This window comes from Vanacampus margaritifer, chromosome 18 (genome assembly GCF_051991255.1).
Source record: "Vanacampus margaritifer isolate UIUO_Vmar chromosome 18, RoL_Vmar_1.0, whole genome shotgun sequence".
NCBI lineage: Eukaryota > Metazoa > Chordata > Actinopteri > Syngnathiformes > Syngnathidae > Vanacampus > Vanacampus margaritifer.
The window spans coordinates 8,221,970-8,243,823 of record NC_135449.1 but is presented as its reverse complement, the minus strand read 5'-3'; the positions used below and the strand labels follow the sequence as shown (position 1 = coordinate 8,243,823).

At 40.9% G+C, this 21,854-nt stretch overlaps 1 protein-coding gene across 2 annotated transcripts in view; it reads left to right on the top strand.

The window, feature by feature from the left end:
• The window catches only part of meox1 (mesenchyme homeobox 1), a 30,476-nt gene extending 18,460 nt beyond the window's left edge, over positions 1-12,016 (top strand). Inside the window, exons 1-3 of one of the 2 annotated variants that reach the window (XM_077551095.1) lie at positions 4,284-5,291; positions 7,482-7,654; positions 11,444-12,016. In XM_077551095.1, coding sequence (XP_077407221.1) covers positions 4,799-5,291; positions 7,482-7,654; positions 11,444-11,566 — 789 coding nt within the window. In that variant the 5' untranslated portion in view covers positions 4,284-4,798 and the 3' untranslated portion in view covers positions 11,567-12,016. Of the gene's footprint in view, positions 1-4,283; positions 5,292-7,481; positions 7,655-11,443 lie in introns of those variants that run through there. The other variant, XR_013289240.1, reaches the window with a different exon arrangement.
• Positions 12,017-21,854: the final 9,838 nt, after the last annotated feature.

Genomic DNA, 21,854 nt, shown 5'->3' with positions numbered 1-21,854 from the left:
TATCCCCTCGGTGACGTTTTGACCGCACGCGGTTGAGTCAAGCAGCTAGCTGAAGGCTGACCAAAGCGCTATTTCCTCCTAAAAAAACAAGACTTACCTTTTTTCCGAGTATTTGTGAAAGGAGACATGTATTTTATTCACAATTTAAAACAAGTGTCCTAATAACATGTCAGTGGCGTCAAAAATTAAAAAAAATGTTACGGCATAATTCTTGCCATAGTGAAAGTAGCTAATTTCAGCTTTGATTTCGTTTACAACAATTTCTTTTTTAGCGACTTAATAACCTTTATGTCATCCATAACGTATATTTTGTTTGTAAGCTACTTTTGGCTAACACCGGCAAATTTTTAGCATTTTAGCTAGCTATCTGCAACATTGCCAAAAAGGTTGCCAACCAGGTGTTTTTATCGATTTGTATAAGAAAAGCTATAATGATGCAACTATGCTAACCATGCTAATTGTGCAACTGTTTCTGAACATTGATTTTGGCTAGCGTAAGATACGTTAGGTTTGATTGTTTGTTGGCTTAAAGAAAAAAAAAGCTTCTTCCAACAGTAATTGGGGGCTCCGCTCTGGTCGCATGTCGAGGAAACTGGCAACAGCGTCGTGCAGTGCGTCTTGGCCAGACAAACACCAAATTCAGCCCATTTGTCAGCGCAATAAGAGCAGCCGCAATGCTAACCATGCTGCTGGCTAACAAACGACAAGCAACACATCATCCATTGTTGTTATTGGCCCGCATGGGGAACCACTTACTCAATTACGCTTAAAAATGCAACTTGGTTGCAAATTAGCTTGATATGGCTAGCATGTGGACTAACGCACAATTGGGATGTGCTATCCAAATGCACAATAATAATAAGCTCCCAATGAGAAACGCATGGCCTAATATGCTGCTTTATTATTATTACTGTTTGTTTTGAAGTAAAGTTCATTCAGTTAACACCACTGGAAAAAAAAGACAAAGAAAATGTTTCAAAGACCCATTCCGAAAATTGAACAGGTTGTTGATGCATTTGGCATTTATTACCCAAACCCACCCCCCATTATTTCCTACTGGACGTTCCCGGCACAGTAGCAGAGTGAGATGAGTCAGTTCCCAGGTGAACATGGGGTCGCCAGGGGTCTAACTGTCAGACAGTCGAGACGGATGGTGGCTCTTAATCCCACTGTGGTGGAATACGTGCACGCACGCACGCACGCACGCACGCAGGCAGGCTAGCCGAGAGTGACAGTAACAGGTTGCGGGCCTGGCAGGAGGTTGAAGATGTGACTCGTGTGCAGTTCATTTATTTGCAATGTGTTGCACATGCAGTATGACTGATGTGTGTTTCTCTTAAAACAAAAACACATGCACGCACACACAAGCACAATATAAAAAAAAAAGTAAAAGAGAGTTAAGAGGAGACCCCAAAAATATACATTTAGTCAGTGTTGAAATATAATGATGTAATCAACATTGCTTAAAAAAAAGGCAGCTGTAACCTAGATCTGTACACAAAATCATACTTTCTATTACTTCTTTGTATGGCAGATTAAATCTATTTTAACAATTTTTTTGTCAGGCCAAGTTTTTTTTCGGCTTTCCGTTGACATGCAATGCTTCCACTTACAACAAGGCTTCGCACTGAAAAGCGCTAGTTTACAAAACAGTAAAAGTTGCCCACAATTTGGTCGATATATTTTGTATTATTTGATTTTTATGACTCCCCTTGCAACAATATTTCATAAAAGTGACTAGATTGGATCCTGGTAGGTGATCACAACATCAAACGTCGTTGTCCTTTTTGATGTTTCGGTGGAAAAAAAGTGAAGTGAAAAAAGAAATCGGATTCAAATTCTTTATGTGGACCATCACTTCTCATGTACACACAAAAAACAGTCATTCTAATGCCAGTGAACCCTGAATGCAGAGTTCCATCCTGTTTTCATTCTCTAAAGCCAACAGTGTTGTTAGCCTAGCATTGTGTATGATGGAACCGTTTCACATTTACCACATGACATCACAGCGTTTGCTTTTCCGGTTTCCAGGTCATCCTTGCGTGATTAACGTTAGTTCTTATGGTTTATTTTCAGCGCTTTTAATTGTTATTTGTTGATGACAGATCATGACAGGGGTGGCGTGGAACTTATCAGCACAAATACACCCAGACTCCCATCACGCACGCACACACAAACGCACACCGGGGCTGGTGTGTATTTACTCAGCACACACGGAGGGAGGCGCTCTAATTGATGGCGACGCACAGATGGCCGGCGGCCTGCTTGACCACAAGAGTAGCGCGAGCTGGCTCCCCGCCGTGCGGCCAGTAAAAAGCCGGCGATGCTTCATGGCTCAACAATTCACCGGGTGAACGCAAAAGGCGCCCTCCCATTTGCCTCGGAGTTTGGATCTTTTTCCACTCGTTGTGGGAATGCAGCGAGACCAGAGTTCACAACAACTCAAAAGTAGGCTTTACAAAAGACAATTGAGAACAAAATACAGTTGACGGTTCATTACCGCACATCAGGCGTTAGTCTGTTTTCTTTTTTGCTTTTCTTTCTTCAAAAACAAAACCCTGTATAGTAATTTGTCTGTTCGGTTTGGCGATGGCTGCCGCTCGCCTGAAAAGAGACAGGAAGTCCACAAATTTGTTTTGAAACTTCAGCCCCAGAATCCAGTTTCACTTAGCAACATGATATCTGGTATATAATCCAAATCTGAGTAGATGAGCCTTGAAGACACTCCATTTTGGTTTCAAGTATCCATTTTAGGATACATTTCATCTGAGGTACTTTGATTTTCTTGAAAATCAAGCCGCCTGAAGCCAATTTTGCTAGTTTTCCGTCCCAAATTCCAGGTTGGTATCATGAGTGGAGCCATAAAGAAGTTGTCATTTTTAGGGAACATTTGGTCATTTTTGTGGGTCGATCAAGTTTTCAAAAATTTCACTCAGCTATGTAAAATTTGCTAAACATGTCTATCATGATTTGATGTACAAAAAAAGTTCATCAAAAATATATGCTCCAATACTAAAACACACACAGGAAGATCTGTAATTTTGATATCAAGTGTCCATTTTTAGGATAAATTTGGTTAGACGTACTTTGAATTTTTGCAAAATTCAGCACCTGATGCCAATTTTACTGAGCAATCTAAAATTTGGTAGGCATGTTTGTGATAAATAAACCTGAAAAAAAAAGTGTTATAATTAATGCGGAAAGAAAACATGCAGGAAGTCTGCAATTTTCGTTTGAAGTTTTAATTTTGGGGCCATTTGGTCGTTTTTAAGGGTCCATCAAGTTTTTGTGATATTCAGTTTCATTTAACAACATGAGACTTGTCTCTGGTAAGTTGACGTTAAAAAAACATTTGCCCTCAAACACACAAAAAGTCTGCCAATTTGGATGGAAGTTTTTTTTTGTGGGTCATCAAGTTTTAGAAATTTGGAAGACATTTATCACGAGTTGACATTAAAGAAAAATATTTAAAAAAAATTCTTCCCTTAAAGACAATACAAAGTTTTCCATGTTGCTTTAAATTGTTATTTTTTTGTTAAAAATGCCCAAATAGAGATTTTGTTTTGAAGTTTTAATTTTTGGGTAAATTTGGTTGTTTTTGTGGATCTGTTTTTGTGAAATTGTCAGCCCTTGAATTCAGTTTCACTTGGCCACATGCAATTTGGAAGACATGTCTAGCATTAATTGATATTCAAAAAAGTATTAACCTCAAAGACACAAAAAGTCTGCCATTTTGGTTTTGAATGTTTTCATTTTTGGGTAAATTTGGTAGTTTTTGCGGGTTCCACAAGATTTTGTGAAATTCAGTCGTTTCAGTTTGGAAGACATTTCAATTGTGAGTTGACATTCAAAAAATTTGCCTTAAAAGACACAAAAAGTCAGCCATTTTGTTTTCAAGTGTTCATTTTCATGAAAATTTGGTCAGTTGTCCACTTATTTTTTGACATTTATCTTCAACTTCTGTGACATTCATAACATAACATTTCTGAGAGTATTACAACATCCATCCTTGTGTGATTGAGTGAGTGTTTAAAATCTGGTGGTGTAGAGGGGGACTACGTGATCGTGACACGGATTTGGTGAAGCAAATGCGGTTCATGCGGCCGCAACTGCTTGCTGTGTTGAAAAAAGACAGGAAGCATCCACCAGAAGACTTTCCTTTCCTTTCTTTTCTCCCCGAGCCAACAGCCCGCTCGTGTTGAATCACAGCCCTCCGATTCCATATCGTGCATGTCAACAACGTGGGAAAAGGAAAGGGAATGCCGCCAGGTGGATTTGGGCGTGATCGCAACACGGAGGAGAGCGTCCGGGTGTCAAAAAGCAACTTAAGGGGGTGTCGGCGAACACTAAGGAGCTGGCAAGGAGTCGGCGGTGCTGCTCCCATGTGGGTGGCTGCTTTCTAGCCGGCAGACAATGTCCCTTTTAAAATGGCTGCGTCTGGAAAGGCCATTAGATGTGCATATAAAATTTCCCCTGTGATTAATAGTGGATGCGGCAGGCCAGCTACTCCAACATGTGGCCGAGGGCCTGCAGGCTCCGCCTCCGGGGTGTCTCGTTACCCCCTACCATAAATTTGCCAAGCTTTCCCACCTCGAGGAGGAGGGCTCAGTGTCAAGGAGGCCTCTCCAGACTTGTGAAAAGAGGCGGCACCACCGCCTCAGTCCAGCAGTTGAGCGTCCAGCTCTAGCAGGCCACAATCCAGTCCCAGAGAGCGCCTGAGGACCCAGAGGACGACGACGGGGGTCAGCGAGGCGTTCCGTCCTCACGCCGTCAAGAGGATCTTTCAGTTTTTCCCGCCATGGACCAGCCGGCCAGCAGCTGCATGAGGAGCGCTCACCCCAGCAGCCCCATCTGGGGGTGCATGCGGAACACTCACCCGGGCGCCAATCTGCAGTCGCCCTACCAGCAGGCCCCTTTCTCCCTGCACCAGAAACCCGAGTTCCTGGCCTACACGGACTTCTCCGGCTCATGCCTGCTGCCGCACGCTGCCGCCTACCCCCGCGATGACAGACTCTACCCGGACAGCCAGGGTGGCTACCAGAGGCCCGACTGGCACTTCAACCCCTGCGAGGCGCGGGGTCGGGCCCCCGAGACCTGCCCGCCCGCGGTCACCTCCGCCGCCGTGGGGGAGGGCGCGGGCATGGGCGCGGGGTCCGAGCTGGACAGTGTGGGGGCCGAGCGGCTGCCGGGCGCCTTGCCCGGGTGCCCCGAGGGGGAATACTCGCCCCAGAGCGTGGCCTCGGGTGACTCTGACAAGAAGAGTGGCAGTAAGAGGAAGAGAGATGTCACAGGTGAGGCAACGGAACTCTAATTAATGTTAATGAGCCATTCGCTTTAGCTAGCATGAAACTGTTAGTCGCCAAACTTTATTGCAACTATTCAAGAGACACAATTTTTTAAAATTCTCTTAAGTTAAAATGACCTTAAAGGTCCTTAATGTGTTTTATTGTACAATCTAAGTCTTTATTAACCGATATTTCATGTGCAGTGTTAAGAATGTAAACTTAATAAATATAAGTAATGACCAATGTCAAAGTTAAAAAAGAATAACAAAAGTGACAAATTTGAATTTATTTTAACAAAGTATTTATTTATTTGTTTGCATTTGTATATTTATTTATGTCAAGTTATATGCATGACATCAGTGCTTGCTCATAGCTGTCACATGATGTTAATTGGCCCAAAGACAATTTGCGGGCTCCACACGAGCACTTTGTCCCCCCACCCTCGGCCGCCCGCTTGCTTTTACGGCATCTGGCTGTGCGGGATATTTATTGGGGGTGGGGTGTCAGAAGGTCCCGCCAGGTGTTCACACGCGCATTCCCGCATGGACGCTGCCAGCCGACCTGAACGCCATTAGCGCTGACACCTGAACTTAAGTGTGATTTGTGTGTGTGTGTGTGTTTTGTTTCAGTACACCATCTGCATTTATGCACATCTGGATTTGCAGAAGTTCACTTTTTGGCAAAAAGAAATGTCGAATTTAGAGTTTGAAAGTTAAATACGATGACATCATCCTTTTGTTGTTGTTCGGAATGTTTGCCCACTCGTCATTTGTTTACCATTAATGATCACTGGCTGTTATTTTGATTTGATTTGCCTGATCTCAACCAAAGAGCGTCTGTTTAACAGTTTGAAATGCAGTATTTTGAAAAAAAAATTATAAGAAAAAAAATATATATATTCTAATGCATAGAAAGGAAACATTCAATTTGGAGACTCTTTTGTGATGAAGAGCTACATACTGTAGATAAACTTGACTAAAAAGTTGTTGTATTTTGTAAAGAAATAAAATCAACATTAAAACATAGTTGATGGCTTTAAATTGTTAAAGATTTAAAAAAAATATATTATTTATTTTAAGGGTTATTTTTGATATTTTTGGGGGGAAAGGTTTTGGAGAGGTTTTTATATAAAATTTTATGTTTGGAGAACAATTTTTTTTGAGTTGAGTTAGGTTTTGTTTTTTGAGTGAAGTTGTCACAACAATGTTTTTGAGGACCATGAAAATATTGTCACATTTTCTTTTTGGGGAAAAAAAATTGTCGTTAAAATTTTTCTGGGATAATTTTTTAAATTATTTTTGTCTTGGGAGATAATGTTTTTTTTCATAAATATATATATATATATATTTTTAGTCTTTTTTAAAAATCTTTTTTGTTTTATTTATTTATTTTTTAGGTATTTTGGGTAAATCACATTTTATTTCTTTCAACAAAGTTGTGTTTTTTTAGACTCTTGTGATACTGCCACATTTTCAAGAGAAAAATAATGCAAAACCTTGTTTCAGATTAAAAAAAAAAGTTTGAATTTCACAGGAATAGTGTCAATATTACAAGAATAAACTTAAATTTTACAATACATGTCCTTTACACCATAAAGTTCAAAGTACAAATAATGCTAAAAGTCTAATGTTAATGTGCCTATTATGTTATTTGTTCAAAAGCTTGACTATGGTAGAGCATGATGTCGCTAGCTATGCTTGGTCCAAATTAGGGCAGTTTGGCTTTTCTGTGGCTTTTTTTTTTTTTGCCTTAAAGTGACATTGTGAAAAATGCCAAACCCTGTGGAGATGTTTGAGGCATCTTCTGATGGATGTGCTGTCAGGTAGAGATGAGTTAATGTGGGAGTCTCCTGGGGGATGCACACACACACACGCACGTAAGAACTACTACGACCGGGACACATCCTCATCTTTGTTCTTTTGTTGGCGGATTTAACGATGTTCCGCCGCATTCCTGCACTAAGTCGGTCCCTGTGTGGCTGCGTGGACAAATGGACAAATTAGCCAAATGCCGACCCGCTGTGTGTGTGATTCACGGTGGTCCTCAAAGTACCGCTTTTGTTGTTGGCGTCATAAAAACAAAGGCGCTAATCTTTTTTTTATTTAATTTTTTGCCGGAAGTAGTTTCTTCTTCTTCTTACAACAACAACAAAAAAAACACCCCACCCAATGCATTTCTCTTCCGATCCTGGCCCAGACACACCGGAGTCGTCGTGCAAGACGGACGCCAACTGCAAGGCCCGCAAGGAGCGCACGGCCTTCACCAAGGAGCAGCTGAGGGAACTGGAGGCCGAGTTCACCCACCACAACTACCTGACCAGGCTGCGCCGCTACGAGATCGCCGTCAACCTGGACCTCACAGAGAGACAGGTATCAGACCGTAAACAGAATTGCATGCCCTCACATGTGGGAAAGGAGAGCAACAAGTGGAGGACAGTAAAACAGAATGAACACACTGAAGAAGCTGCTGTCGGCCACAGCTCACAGCCAGACACTCACACGCAGATCTGCTATTGTCACATACCACCCCAGCAGGCCCCGCCTCTTAAAGGCACATACAGTACTTTATGCCTGCCATTGTTTTGTTTGTATTCAAATGGGTTTACATTAGTGGATTTTAAACATTTTAAGGGTGATTGAATCAGTTTAATAATTGGTAAAAAAATTTTTTTTTAAAAGTCTCTCTATAGTGTGGATTTTCACCTGTTGCAGTTGGTTCTGGAACCTTTGCACCCAGGGAAAAAATGAAATCTCCTTCCACGTGCAAACACATTCCTGTCATGTGCATGTCAGAGCACTGAGTGGCGCTCCAATCTGACTGCAAGACCATTTTAGCAAATCAAAAGCCTCATTGGAGGGAAAAAACAACAATGGTCAATAGAGTAAAGTTCACTTTATTGCCAATATATTTGAATATAATGAACTAAATAAGTACAAAACAAAATGGAACATGAAGGAAAGAAAAAGACAAACCTTGAAAAACTGTCATCCCAATTTTTTATTTATTTAATACTACCACAAAAAAGGGTTATATGTAGATGAAAGGCTGATGAAATATAATTTATACATTACTTTTATTGAAACAGGCTGCCAATGACATAGGAATTAAAACGTTGCCTCTATTTAAGAAAAAAGCCCTGATGTTACTGTATATATAAAAAAAATAATAATAATAATTTGTATTTTTTCAAAAAAGCAAATAAGTATCTCAACGACTTGAAAGTCGTTATGGCAAGACCAAAGTCATAATATTATGAAATCAAGGCAGTGCTCAATTATTTGGGACGAAGAAAATATTTTGCGCTGTCGTGACTAAAAATAGTATAGTTTATTTATAAAATAGTTATAAGTACACATCTGCAAAACATTGTATCCTTTACATTAAAGTAATTAATTAAAAATTAAAATCAATTTAGAACTTTTTTTGTGGATTTGTTGTCTGTGTGCAATCTGAAGCACAACAATTTGCCTGAAAAAAGAAATTAAATAAGCACCACTGCCATCTACTGTAGTGGATGTGCAATTACACCTAATTTTTGCACGGCAAAATAAGTAAATAAATAAATAAAGCATATGCGGAACATGCTTTGTTTTATTGTTTGACCTCCGCATCCCCTCCTAGTGGAAAAAACAACAACTTTATTCTTGTGAAAATTAGCTTTAATACTAAAAACTAAAAAATCAAAACACTTCATTCGTACCGTGATGTCACAATCATATTAGAGTAGAACGACACATTTTGGATTCAAATTTTTTTTGAGGGTGTAGTGAGGGATAATTGGCCAATTAGTGGTTCTCATTCTTCTTAATTAAAAAAACAACATTAATGAATTATTTTACAGACCCCAAATTTCAGCTCTCGAACCACAGGGGGCCTGGGAACCGCAGTTTGGAAACCAGTGTCACTGTGACACAACATTTTTATTGTTAAGGTGAGCAAATCCATGAAAAATGAAGTACGAAAAATAAAGCTTTATTCCCATCAAGATTTCATTCTTGACCGTGGACAATAAAACCTCTTCCGCCATACGAAGCCATACGAAGCCATTGGCGTCGTCCAAATTAGAAATTACAATGAGCAGATGTTTTCCTGCACGGACTCTTGCGGTTCTCTCCACATGACGTGAGGCTTGAGTGAGGGGGCGCCATCAAACCGGGCCAGCACGTGCGCATGCGGCGGCGGGCGGCATTTAAATATGTCCGGTGTCCCAACTAATGAGACGGCGGTGCCGCGGTGAGCGCACGGAACGGCCGTCTGCTTCTCCAAATGGAATTCGCAGACGGGCGGCCGCATTGTGATGTCCTTTCCATCAGTCGTCATGGAGGACAGTGGACGGCGAGGAAGGGGGGGGGGGGATCAGGATGTTGGAACGTAGTAGAGGAGGCCATGTCCAAATCCTACAAACTTTTGAGCCAAAAGATGGAAAAAATAAAAATGGTAATGGGGATCTAGTTTTCTCCCAAAAAACAAAAAGAAAGAAAAAGAGGACACTTGTGCTGGAGGGTTGGCTTAATGGTTTCATTTGACATATTTCACTTTCTTTTTTTTTTTTTTGCTGTCCGGCATTTGTAAATTTGCCTATTTGTAATAAAAAAAAAAGTTTTTTAATTATTTGTTTTTTTTAACCAGTTTTCTTTAGCAGTTTTTGTGCTCAGTTATTGCTAGTTGCATAATTTAATAATTAGAATGGATTATAATTTAACTATTAAAATAACTATTTTCCATATTTGCCATGTCCCATATGTCATTGTACAGCTTCTATAACAATGTACCGTAAATGTATTGTTACCAACTTCGCTCAAAATAACTCAAAAATACAGCCATTAACAGGCCCGGCAACAAAAGTGATTACACCCCTAAGTGTAAATGTCCAAATTGAGCACAATTAGTCATTTCCCACGTCTACTGGAAAATGGTGGCCACACAAAATATTGACGCTTTGGACATTTACGCACATATTTTTGTTGCATGTGAAAATGAAAGTAATTCGCCATATTTAAACCTATAAGCGCCGATGGCGAACAGTTAATTGACCGGCCATCTGGAAAATGACAAATGTGACTATAAGAAATTTTCATTAGTTTTGTCTGTCAGATTCTCGCAGCAACCTCCCTTAAAGGTCTCTGGTGAATGTCCGTATTACTACTACTATAATGATTGACCATTAAACCTGGCAATTAAATCCTGTATGATTTTTATATTATTACATATAAACATTGACGGGCGAACGTCTGTGTTCTCATTGCATATTTTTTTTTGCCATCCATTATGATGAACTTCCTGCCATTGGCGGCTATTCTCGGTGTCACAGTTAAGTATTTCCTATTGTGTTAGGAAGATGAGTGAACCGACATCCTGTGTCAGCTGATGAGATGATATGGATATGTGAGAGTACACACTAGCTATGGATAGTGTTGACAGTTTTTATTTTTTATTTTTCCTTTAGTTGTAAATTAACTCATTCACTCCCAGCCATTTTCACTGAAGCAGCCCCCTTCGCTCCCAGCTGTATTTTGACTGATTTTGCAAGGCCCTCAAAATATAGTGTTCTCTGGCTTTAAAAACACGGAACCTACCAAAATAAAGATTAGAGTCTCTTCTTTCATCAGTGGCATAAGAATATAGCAAAGTTTCATCATTATTCACAAATCTGTTTAAAACAGTGAGGAAAAGAGCTTTTTGCAACATGGCCCTGGTTGATCTTCTATACTCTGCTGTCACCTACTGGCCGTTTTTGTAATTGCTACCATTGCTTCAAGCGTTCTCTTCAGTTCAGAGGCTGCTTCAAGGCCTTGTGTATGCTCTAGCATTAAAAAACGTATAAATACGTTTTTGGGACTATGGCAATATTTAAAATAGAACGTATTTATATGTTTTTACGAGCAAATTGACAAAACATTTTTTTAATATCCAAACTAAAATTGGGCTGATTCAGTCATAAGAAACTATGCTGCTAACCAATCTACTACAAGTGACTTTTCTACTCTTGTTTAGAGTATTTGTCCTGTTCACTAAACGGCTCTCCTTGCCCACATGCAAGCACATCATACGACCTTACAAGTGGTTCCTCCATTGATTTTTCTACTATATAAAAAAATAAATTATAATAATAAAGGCACCAACCGCAACGTCTTATTGTATTTGTGTCTTTCCTCCAGGTGAAAGTTTGGTTCCAGAACCGGCGGATGAAGTGGAAGCGGGTGAAAGGCGGGCAGTCGTCGTCGCCCAACGACCTGGAGAACGACGACATGGACTCGGCCGCCTCGCCCAGCTCCGACTGAGGATTGAGAAAAAACGAGAGAGGGAGGGCCGGTCAAGTCTGACCGCTCTGCAAAGGAATCCAATAATTCCCAAGACTTTTTTTTATTTTTATTTTTATATTTGTCTTCCCAGGAAAGAAAGACTGCCTTGTGTGTGCTTTTCCAATGTACATAGTTGATTGATGTCCACCATGATCTGTGTTTTGTTTGTGAGCCATCCATCTTGAATATTGTGAGAGGCCTCTTTGGATGTGCAAGACTGGACGTCCAAAACATGTCATCACCATTTTTGGTCACGTGACTGCAACCAGCCGCAGAGACTCACTTTCCCCTTGAATGCATATATGTGTGTGTATATATATGTATATGTGCATATTTTTTTCCATCTCTTTTTATACTGTTAGCGATAAAAACAGATGTTGACTTTTTTTTTTTTTTTGCAAACAGAATAAATTTTCCACTATAAAACTGGCAAAATATCCTCAGCATTTATTTCCAACCCTGCACAAGAAAAAGAACAGAAAAAAAACTGCATTGCTGCTGATATCCTTTTACATAAGAAAAATCACACAACTAAACAAAAATGTCACAAGTGTGCGTATATACAGAAATGATAATAATAATGATGTCTAGTGGCATAGCATTTCATTTTTCTGCTTGTCACTATAAATCGCTGGCATAGATGAACAAACTCGCATACTCATTAATGTGCCTGCTTGTATTATAATTAGTTTTGAAAATGAAATTTATGTACAAATAATTTTTGTCCCACAGCTTATAATGTCCTATGTGTGTATATATAAGGATTCAAATTTGGGTGACTCAATGCCTAAAAGGTTCAAGAGAGTGCTGGAAAATATTGGAGGCCCCACAAAATGTTTACACTTAGGACCCAATGTGGACATTTTCCCAAAAGGGTGTACTCACTTTTGTTGCCAATGTTTCAGACATTCACTGCCCTTCATTGTGTTATACTGTATTTGTCAAGTCGTGTTTGGAAGAGGGTCTTGCCCCACTTGTCTGTAGAATTCAGGTTTGTAAAGCACTGTATGGTCCCTGTAGATGGCGATGTTGCATCGATTCATTTGACATCAGTAATATTTATTTTATTTTATTTTTTTAACAAAAAATTGATTTGGTGTTAAATATGGGCTTGTCACCAGACAACACATTAAAAATAATAATAATAAATAAATAAATAAGAGATGCAAATAAAATTTTATAGATTTTTTTAATTTAATGCTGATTCCAAATCTGCCCTTTTTTTTCCTTTAACACATCAGGTTTCATTATGGTAGTAGTAAAATAAATAGGGGTGGGAATCTTTGAATGTCTCACGATTTGATTCAGATTGTTGGGTGTGCGATTTGATTAAGAACCATTTTTGATTCAAAATGATTTCATTGACAATGATTGTTGCTTCAATGCATAGGTGCTCTACTCGCGGCACTTTTATCACTCCAAAAAAAAAAAGGCTCCACGCTGCAAAAAAACTTTTATTGGAATAACTTGATCGTGACTTTTTCCTTCTGCTCTCTAATGTGGCTACAACTTAACAGTGTATCAGGTCACGTGGAACCACACTGCCCCTAAGTGGCCAAATTGGGTACAACACGAACAGCGCTCCCAATAAAGGCACACACAAACAAAGGGAAGACAGTCTGAAATAATTTAAATAAAATCGATTTTGGGACATTTGAAATCGATTCTGAATCGTACTAAATGCGAATCGCGATTCATATGAGAATAAATTTTTGGGCACACCCCTAAAAATAAAAGTATGAATTAATTAATAATAATAATAATAAATGTAACACAATGTATTTAGGAATTAAGAATTAGGTTCAGTAACAGGTGGAATTTTTTTCCTGAAACGTCATAGCTATTTACAGCAAAACAAAAACCTGCAGATGTGCTAGTAAAAAAAAATAAAAAAATAAAGCTGGCAGAGCGTCCTTTGTCTGGGTCAAATAGTCGATCTGTGTCTCATGGACATGCTGTGGTCATCTCAACGTGTTATCCCAGGTGGGGTGCAACAGGGAAACCTTCCTGTGTGGGGGTCACGGGATCTTATCCCACCTAATAGCTGCCCATCCAACACAGAAACGCTGCATAAATCCCTTCCCGTGATGGCGTAATTACCATCAGTGATGTCACGCAGTCATCTCCAGATGAGTCCTCATCAAGATGCTCACATCCTGATTGTAATGTGTCCTAATCCCGGAGAATGTTTTCTCACACCTGACAAGTGTGCACCTTTTTATAGAAAGCTGGAAAGTAGTTGTGTGTGAATGGGACGGACGTTCGTCGTGTATGAGGGACAAACTAGCTTAGGTGCTATAAGGACGAGGCTAGTACAGCACAAAGAGGGGGGTAAAAAACATTCTGGTGGTTTCTGCTGTTGCGGGACTGACATTAAAGTTAGTTGAAATTAAAAATGAAAACCTTTCTGTGGGTTGATACACTTAGATACGTTTGAATCCGCTAAATGAATATGAGTTTGTTAGCGTATGAGGATAAAGTGCTACTACTAGATTAAGTATATTAATTGTAAATTTTTTGGGGACTATGATGTTTTTTTATTTTTTTCAAACACAAAATGTGAATTGATTTGATCTTCATTTGCTGATGTTAGTGGACATTTGGGGTCTAGTAACAATTGTTTATATAGAGTATATCTGTATATATGTATATTAGGGCCGGGTGATATGGCCCAAAAAATTAAAGCAATTTTTTCTTTTTCTTTTTTTCCAGTTGTCTGGACGGTAATCATTTTAATTGAAGAAATAAAGCCAAACAAATATTTATTTAATGGTTTCATTTATTTAAAAAGAATTCCTGTGTAAAATGTTGGGACAACAATAATGTATACTGCGATAATGACTTAAATTGAAATAATAAACCAAACACATTTAATATTAACATTTTAAGGTTTAAGGGGTACTTCCTGTCCTGAAAGGTACCTATGACATAGATGTTGAGAAACGGAGACATCAAATAAAAAATGTGTGTGTGTTTGATAGCATCAGTGTCATTCCAGGCGGCTCACAATTGACCATAAACCTGCGAGGGCGTCGCCTGACTCCCAAAGTCAAAGCATTTAGCCGCCACACACTCTTTTGTACGGAAGCATCTGGATGAGGCCAATTTGATCTCAACCTGAGTGAAGCTAGACAAGCCCACGCACAAGGGAGAGGAGGGGGGGAGTAACGGGGAGGGGGTGGGGGGGATCTTTCTGGCTGGCCACTTGCGTATGATGGAAAAGGGAAATAATAGGTGGGTATGGGCGAGAGGACGGCTTCTCAAGTACAGGATGTTGTTGTAGCAGGTAGCCAGTCATCCAATTTCCTGCTTCCCAAAGAAAACAAGCGTTGGAACGGCGCGCTCGTACAATGGCGGGCCTATGCTCGCGCCGTGGACCGCCAAACAAAGCCTTTGGAGGTTACTGCCCTTTGGCTCTGTCTGCAGGGACCCCCGTTGGCTGGGGGGGGGGGCGGGATGCATACACACACAGTGGAGGTCAAGTGTTACTGTACGCCTGACCTGTGTGAGCCCCCACCCCCCACCCCACTGCAGCTGCTGGGGGTGGAATGACTCCAAGTGGATCCTGTGCCCCCCCACCTCCCACATCTGAACCTCTTTCAGCCTCTATTATTGTATTAGGACTAATAGTAGTCCAAATAAACCATGTCCAATTGTAATCATAGTATTAATATCAGCAGTGTAAACTAATGAGGCTGGAATGTTGTTTTTACGCCGTTGAGGCTCCTCTTAAAGGCGCAGCGCGGTCAAATTAATGGATTAGTTTGAGTTTGGCGGTTGGTGTGATTGCTGCATGTTGAGGCAGGCATAACATTGGTTTCCTCTTCCTTTTTACTGCGGGGAAGACCAAATATTATCTTATACCTTCACTTTTGACTGATTTCGAATGACCTCATTTGGATGAAAATGAGGCAGCGTGATCGTCTAAGTTTAACTCTGCTGTCAAATTGGGGGTCAAACTCATTCATGTTAAAGTCAAGTGTCATCAAGTAGAAATAGTGATTGAAATTGGGAATAATGGCGTTAATAAGATTTAAATTATGTTTATCAGGATTTTACTTTAAATTTTTTTATTGCTGTTTCTGTAAAACCAAAAATAATAATCTTATCATGTTACTGGTTCAAATTGACCCATGGTAAAGTCACTTGGGTTAATGAGTGTAATCAACCACAAGTATTGATTTTAATGATGAATAATGAAGTAATAATGAGGTATAAGTAATGATTATTAGGATCATCAACCCCCCACCCCCCCTACTTCCTTGATGCTTTCGAATACTTCAACATGTCCTGGATTGAGCTGACTCAGAAACCAAGTAACAAAATGGGTTCAACGGTGTAACCCTCAAATTGGTCAAATTGAGTAAAGTATCAATATTGATTTGAATGGGTGAGAAATGGAATGAGGTGTAAGCAATGTTTATTTGTTTGTTTGTCACATTTGAATGTTATGTCAATCAGGGACCTATGCTAATGCTAACGGTAAATATTGAAACTGAGTGTGCCATCTTGTGCGATGTGAAGACATATTCTTATGCCAATGGACAAACAAGTTTATATCACACCATGTAAATAGTAAATCCTTGTGATGCTACATGCTAACGCCGTCCACAGAGTTGCTTCCATTTCTTCTTCTACTTTTCCTCTCGGTGCATTAGCGTTAGCATTTAGCATGCTAACGTGACCAACATTGGTAATGCATGACTACTTTGGCAAATACTTTTGGCCCCAAAAGTCTTGTCGATTACTAAACTAAGCTAATGCTAATGGTAAATATTAACAGGAAAGACACCTGGCTACAAAATAAAGCAATCAAACAATACAAATGGCTGTAACTGAGTGTGTCATCTTGTGCGATGTGACGACATCACATTTTCATATTCTTATGCCAGTAGGCAAACGAGTTCATTACCCGCCATTTGTATAACCTCAACATGTCGTGATTCGGTGCCATTGTAGGATTCCCTTTATTGCTAGTTGTCCACAACCCGCTTATAATGATTTGGCAACTAATCAGATGAGAAGTACTGTCCTCATCTTCTCACATCACCTTGTGAAAATGTCACGTTTGTGGTAGCAAATGCATGTTGCGGTTGAGCAAGCAGCCGCCACTGCTGCCCGCCGCTGCACACTTTCCATTTTGAAAATGTTTCCAGCGATGAATGATTCATGGCGAGCGAGTCGCTTTTGTGAAAATCTGTCAAAGGTTGCTGGAAAGCTGAAAGGATTAAAAAATTACTGGAACAAATGAGGAATTATTTCACAACAAGTACAAATTTTACGTCAGCTTTGCTTTGTTGGCAACATTTGTTTGGAAGCTCTGGTCGGCTACTTCACATTTTAGTTGTGGTCAAGACTCAAAGACCTTTCAGAGACATCCTAACTTACTGTGGATATATAGTACAGACATGAGGCCAAAAGTGGGTACAGACTTCAAAACAAACCCTTTTATTACATATTTAAAAAAAATAAAAAAATAAATCCTGGCATCTTTTCCTTCTTTCCCTCAGTTACTTTTTTATTCTTGCATCCTTATGTCCATATTTGCCTGAGTGCCTCTCTGAAACTTGCATATCTGGTTTTCTTCCTTTGTTCCTTCCTTCCTTCCTCTTTGTGGCATTCCTTCCACCTTCACACCTGTTTTCTTTGTTTATGTCCTTCGTTCGTTCCTTCCTTCTTATTTTCTTCCTTCGTTTCTTCCTTCCTTTGCTTCTTTCCTTCCTTCCTTTATTTCTTTCTGTGCTCCCTTGTTTTCTTCCTATGTTTCCCTCCTTCCTTTCTGTGCTTGCTTCTTTTCTTGTTTCTTTCCTTCCTATCATTCCTTCTTTTCTTGCTGTTTCTTTCCTTCCTTCCTGTCTTTCTTCATCCCTGCCTTTCTTCATTCCTGCCTTTCTTCTGTGGGGCCCTGGGTGAGACAACTTTTTTTTTTTTTTTTTAATTCTGTGGCGAGCTGGCAAACTTTTTACTCTCCATTTCTCATTGTTTAGTATGTGAGCTTTCATCCTCTCACACATGTTAGACAGAACCCAGCAAAGGCGTGACAGGGGGTTGCTGGGGGGCAGTTAGTATATGGCGTGTCCGCCGCACATCCTCCCAAGATGGCCGTTGAGTCAAAGGAAGCAGATCAAGAGCATGTGTTTGCGTGTGTCTGCATGCGAGTGAGCTTCTTTTGCGGCTTATGTGATTCTGAGTACCTGCGGGCAAAGAAATCAGGCCTGGCGAGTGGACCTTCGCACACATGATGCAGACGCGTCCCACCGTCACCCCCACTCTCTCGTCTCTGATGATTGGCGAGTCCCTCAGGAGGAATAAATACTACACTTTCCGTAGAGCTTGAGGAGCTGAAACCTTAAATTATCAGACTTCCTGCCAAACGCTGCTTTTTGGATGTCACGTCCCGCCCACTCCGGCGTTCGCCGATCTTGACCCGCCGCCCCCGGAAGGTCGAGCGGCGGTGCTACTCTGCGAAGCGTCACGCGGCCGACCACTCCATCACTGGGTGAAAACACTGAAGGTCTTGTTCGGCAGGAAGCGCACAGGCTGCCGATGTGTTACTGCTTAGTGTCCGACTATGAAATATTCCCAAGCGTCATTGCAAAATACTTTTTGCTTTGTTTTAGACTCTTTACGTTGCCTTTTAGTACTGTGAAAAGTAAATCCTTGTTGGGATGCCACTCCGCAGAGTTGCTTCCATTTCTTTTTCTACTCGGTATATACTCTCGGTGCATTAGCATTAGCATTTAGCATGCTAACGTGGCCAACATCGGAAATGCATGACTACTTTGGCAAATACTTTTGGCCCCAAAAGTCTTGGAATTGAACCGATTGCCAAGATCCCGGCAGCGTTGATCTTAACATGATTGACAGGAGCACACATGAGCCGAGCCTAAAAGTCGCTCAAATGAGCTCAAGTCCTCGCGCGATGATTGAAGCCAAGCAGCAGACCCCTGAATAGCGTATTATTCATGGGAAATACTTTTTTTGTTTGGACTCAACTTTCATGCACAATAACAGATGCTACTTTATTTGTTTAGCACATACATACGTTTACATTCAAAGGTCCAGAAGTTTTAATAAACACACAAAAATGTGCCCAAAATGGCTGCTTCTAACCAACATGGCCAACTTTTTTTTTTTTTTCGCGTCTTTCTGTGACAGATATCTCACGCACGTCTCCCACGCTGCACAAGCACCAGAGGAGCTCCGAGAAATGTTTTCTTTAACACAGTTAGCTTCCAGTCAAGAGGCCGTGTTGGTTCTTAGTTGTCCGAGCCTCTCCGGCAGCCGTGACACTTTTATGATGGCAACCCCCAGTGGTCCCAGTGCACTCTGGGAGCTGGCGGGTGATGGATGAGTCCTCTGCTATTCCTTGCCATCACCCCCACCGAGGGCCGCCGGTCAAGGCCGGCCTGTTTGGACAGGAGAGTTGAGAAGGTCGGGCTGCATGGATTGGTTTACTGTCCACTCTTCTGAATACGATTTGCCTGATTGACATGATTTTGGGTGTAGATTATTGCAGGGATTTATCGGAGTTAATTGCTATAAGTCACATTTATTAGAATTGGATTTATTATCTGTGAGCTATTGGCCTTTCTGCTTCATAGTCTCGGCATGCAGCTCGACTGTTTCATGCATCTGTTTCCACGTGCTGTTCAACAACAAGCGCAGTAAAGCACCAACACGTCATTTTCCCTGACGTATTGTTCGCGTATTATGTCACCAGTCAGAGTTAATTACCAATTAACCTTTTACGTTAGCATGAAATGCAGTTTAACGCGCTTCAGGGCCGCTCACAGTTGCTGAGCATCAGCTGCATGTTTAACGCCCCACCCCCCCCCCCCCCCTGTAATAAATTCCAGAGATTTGGGTTTCCATCCAAACTTTTGGGGCCCAAGATGGCAGCTATTCAAGTACAGGTGTTGTCATTTAAAAAAAAAAGAAGAAAAAAAAAAGAGGAGTAAGATCCAAGGCTGCATGAGGTCATGCTGTCAAATAATCTGCGAGTAGGTTTACATTTTTTTGTTTGAGGTGAAAATGTGCTGCCGGGCTTTGGAGCACAGTAAACACACTTTAGTCATGGGAACAGTGAGGCAAAGCTTTTATAATGTACTAAGCCATATTTTAATGGCTGCACTTGAGGCATGTAGACTCTGGCCAGCTTCCATTGGGATGCTGACCACATTTATAAATGATCGGCAGCGATGGGAAGTTAAGTCGATTTTCCAGGGATCTGTGCTTTACTTGATTATTTTTCGGATATTTACTTTTACTCCCTGCATTTGAAAACCGATATCTGTAGTTTCTGTTCCATACTTTGTCAAAATACACTTGTTACTTGTTTCTGCAGATGACAACAGAAGACATAAATAGAGCAAGGTCTCAAAATGAGCGGTTTCACATTGCAGTTTGCGCATCAAAATTTGTTCTTTGCACCTCAATGAATAGCAAAATTGAGAGTCAGACCTTAACACAACCGTCAAAAGAAAGTAGACGAAGAAGGAGAACCACAGAGACCGTTCCAAAAAAAGCTTCACTGGGCTCACTCACATCACCTATCGCATGTCGTCAGAAGTCTAGCAAAGCTTTGTGCTAATTACACAGAAGCAGCTAGCTAGCTAGCAACAGCTTCAGCTGGTTATTAGTGCACCTAAACATGTTATGGAGTCGCTCCTAAATCAGTAATCATCGCCTGTGTGGCAATGATTTTTGGCGTGAAGACATTTTTGACAACCCTCATGAAGAGAAAAGACGGAAAAGCTAAATGCTAAGATAATCTAAGATGGACACGGCTAGCACGTTTAGCGCTAAGCTGAACTGGAACCAGAAATAAATGAACATCTGTTACGTTAGCAGGAAGAGTGGTCTATAATGTTAAAAGTATATTAATATTATATGAATCATCGATAATTTATCTGTAATGTGATGTTTGTTTTCACAATAGAATCCTGAGTTTTGATTTTTACTTTTGCGGTTTGACAACAAATGTTCGCAGAATTGCATTGTTTTTTTTTTCTTTCATCAATTTAGCTTTGCTTCTAGATAAGAAAATACAATTTGCTGTTATACACACTGTAAATTTAAGAAATAAAAACTGTTGATTCTATTAAAAAGGAAACCATGGCTCAGGTAACGACCAATCACGGCTCAGCTTGTAAACGTGACATGACTAAACACAGAAAACAGGTGAGCCATGATTGGTCATTACCTGATCCTTGAGCAACTGTGATGTCATTTTCAGTCAACAGCAGAGGGCGGTATAATATCAAAATGGCCGCCCTGAGATGGGGAAAAAGCAGGTGTTTTTTTTACTGCTAAGTTCATGTTCCACAAACGCAATATTAATCAGAATGCCGTGTTTGTACTAGTGGGGGCGCATAGAACATATTATAAAGACAATTTTAGGGTTTCATTTTTATTTAAGTACAGGAGTTGAATCAGTACTTCAACTTTAACCAGCCACTTTTTACATAACTATCTGACGTCTGGTTAAGAACAAAAGTGTGAGTATTTTGCCACCTCTGGTAATTGGCAGTATTTAGGAATACTACCTCACCAGCGTCACAGCTGACTTCAATAAACGGACATGCAGTCACCCACTTGAAAGCGCGCAGACGCTCGGTTTCTTTTTTCATAATGGCGTGCGAGCCAAGAGGGCGCACCAGCTCTCGGCCTGGCTTCCATCCAAAGCAGCCTCGGGAGAACCAGGCGGCCGCGTCCGACCCACCTCCATCCTCGCATCCGTCCACCAGCCCACCAGCCCGGCCCCGCGAGGCCTTTGCAAAAGCCTCTGGCGTGACGTTCCAGTGTGTGCGGGAGCCTGGCGTTTGTTATTTTTCTCCGCAGTCGCACTGTCTTTCATCAGAACCCCGTCCTGCAGCCCACAGACTCTCTCTCACTACCTCTCGCCCTTACTCGGTATACGGTTTCATGGTCTCGGGCCCCCGTCGGCTGCAGCACGTGGGTGGATGATTTCTAACACATGGGAGCCCCGCGAGCCCACGCACTCGCTGGAACAATAGCCGAGCTGTCAGTATCGGCCTTCGAGCTGGAGGAGGACGACAAGACGGGCGGGAATGAGGTCAGCATCCTTCACACCCGCAAAGAGTAAAAACACATTACGTCGCTTCCATGCGTGGCGGTGTATACAAACGACTCTCAAAGCTCATCTTGTTAGGTTTGTTTCTTTGGTACACCAAAAATGTTCACGGGTCAGTGTGGCCAGCTGAGTATTTAACCATGAAAAAAAAAAAAATTCTGCCTCCCTTTA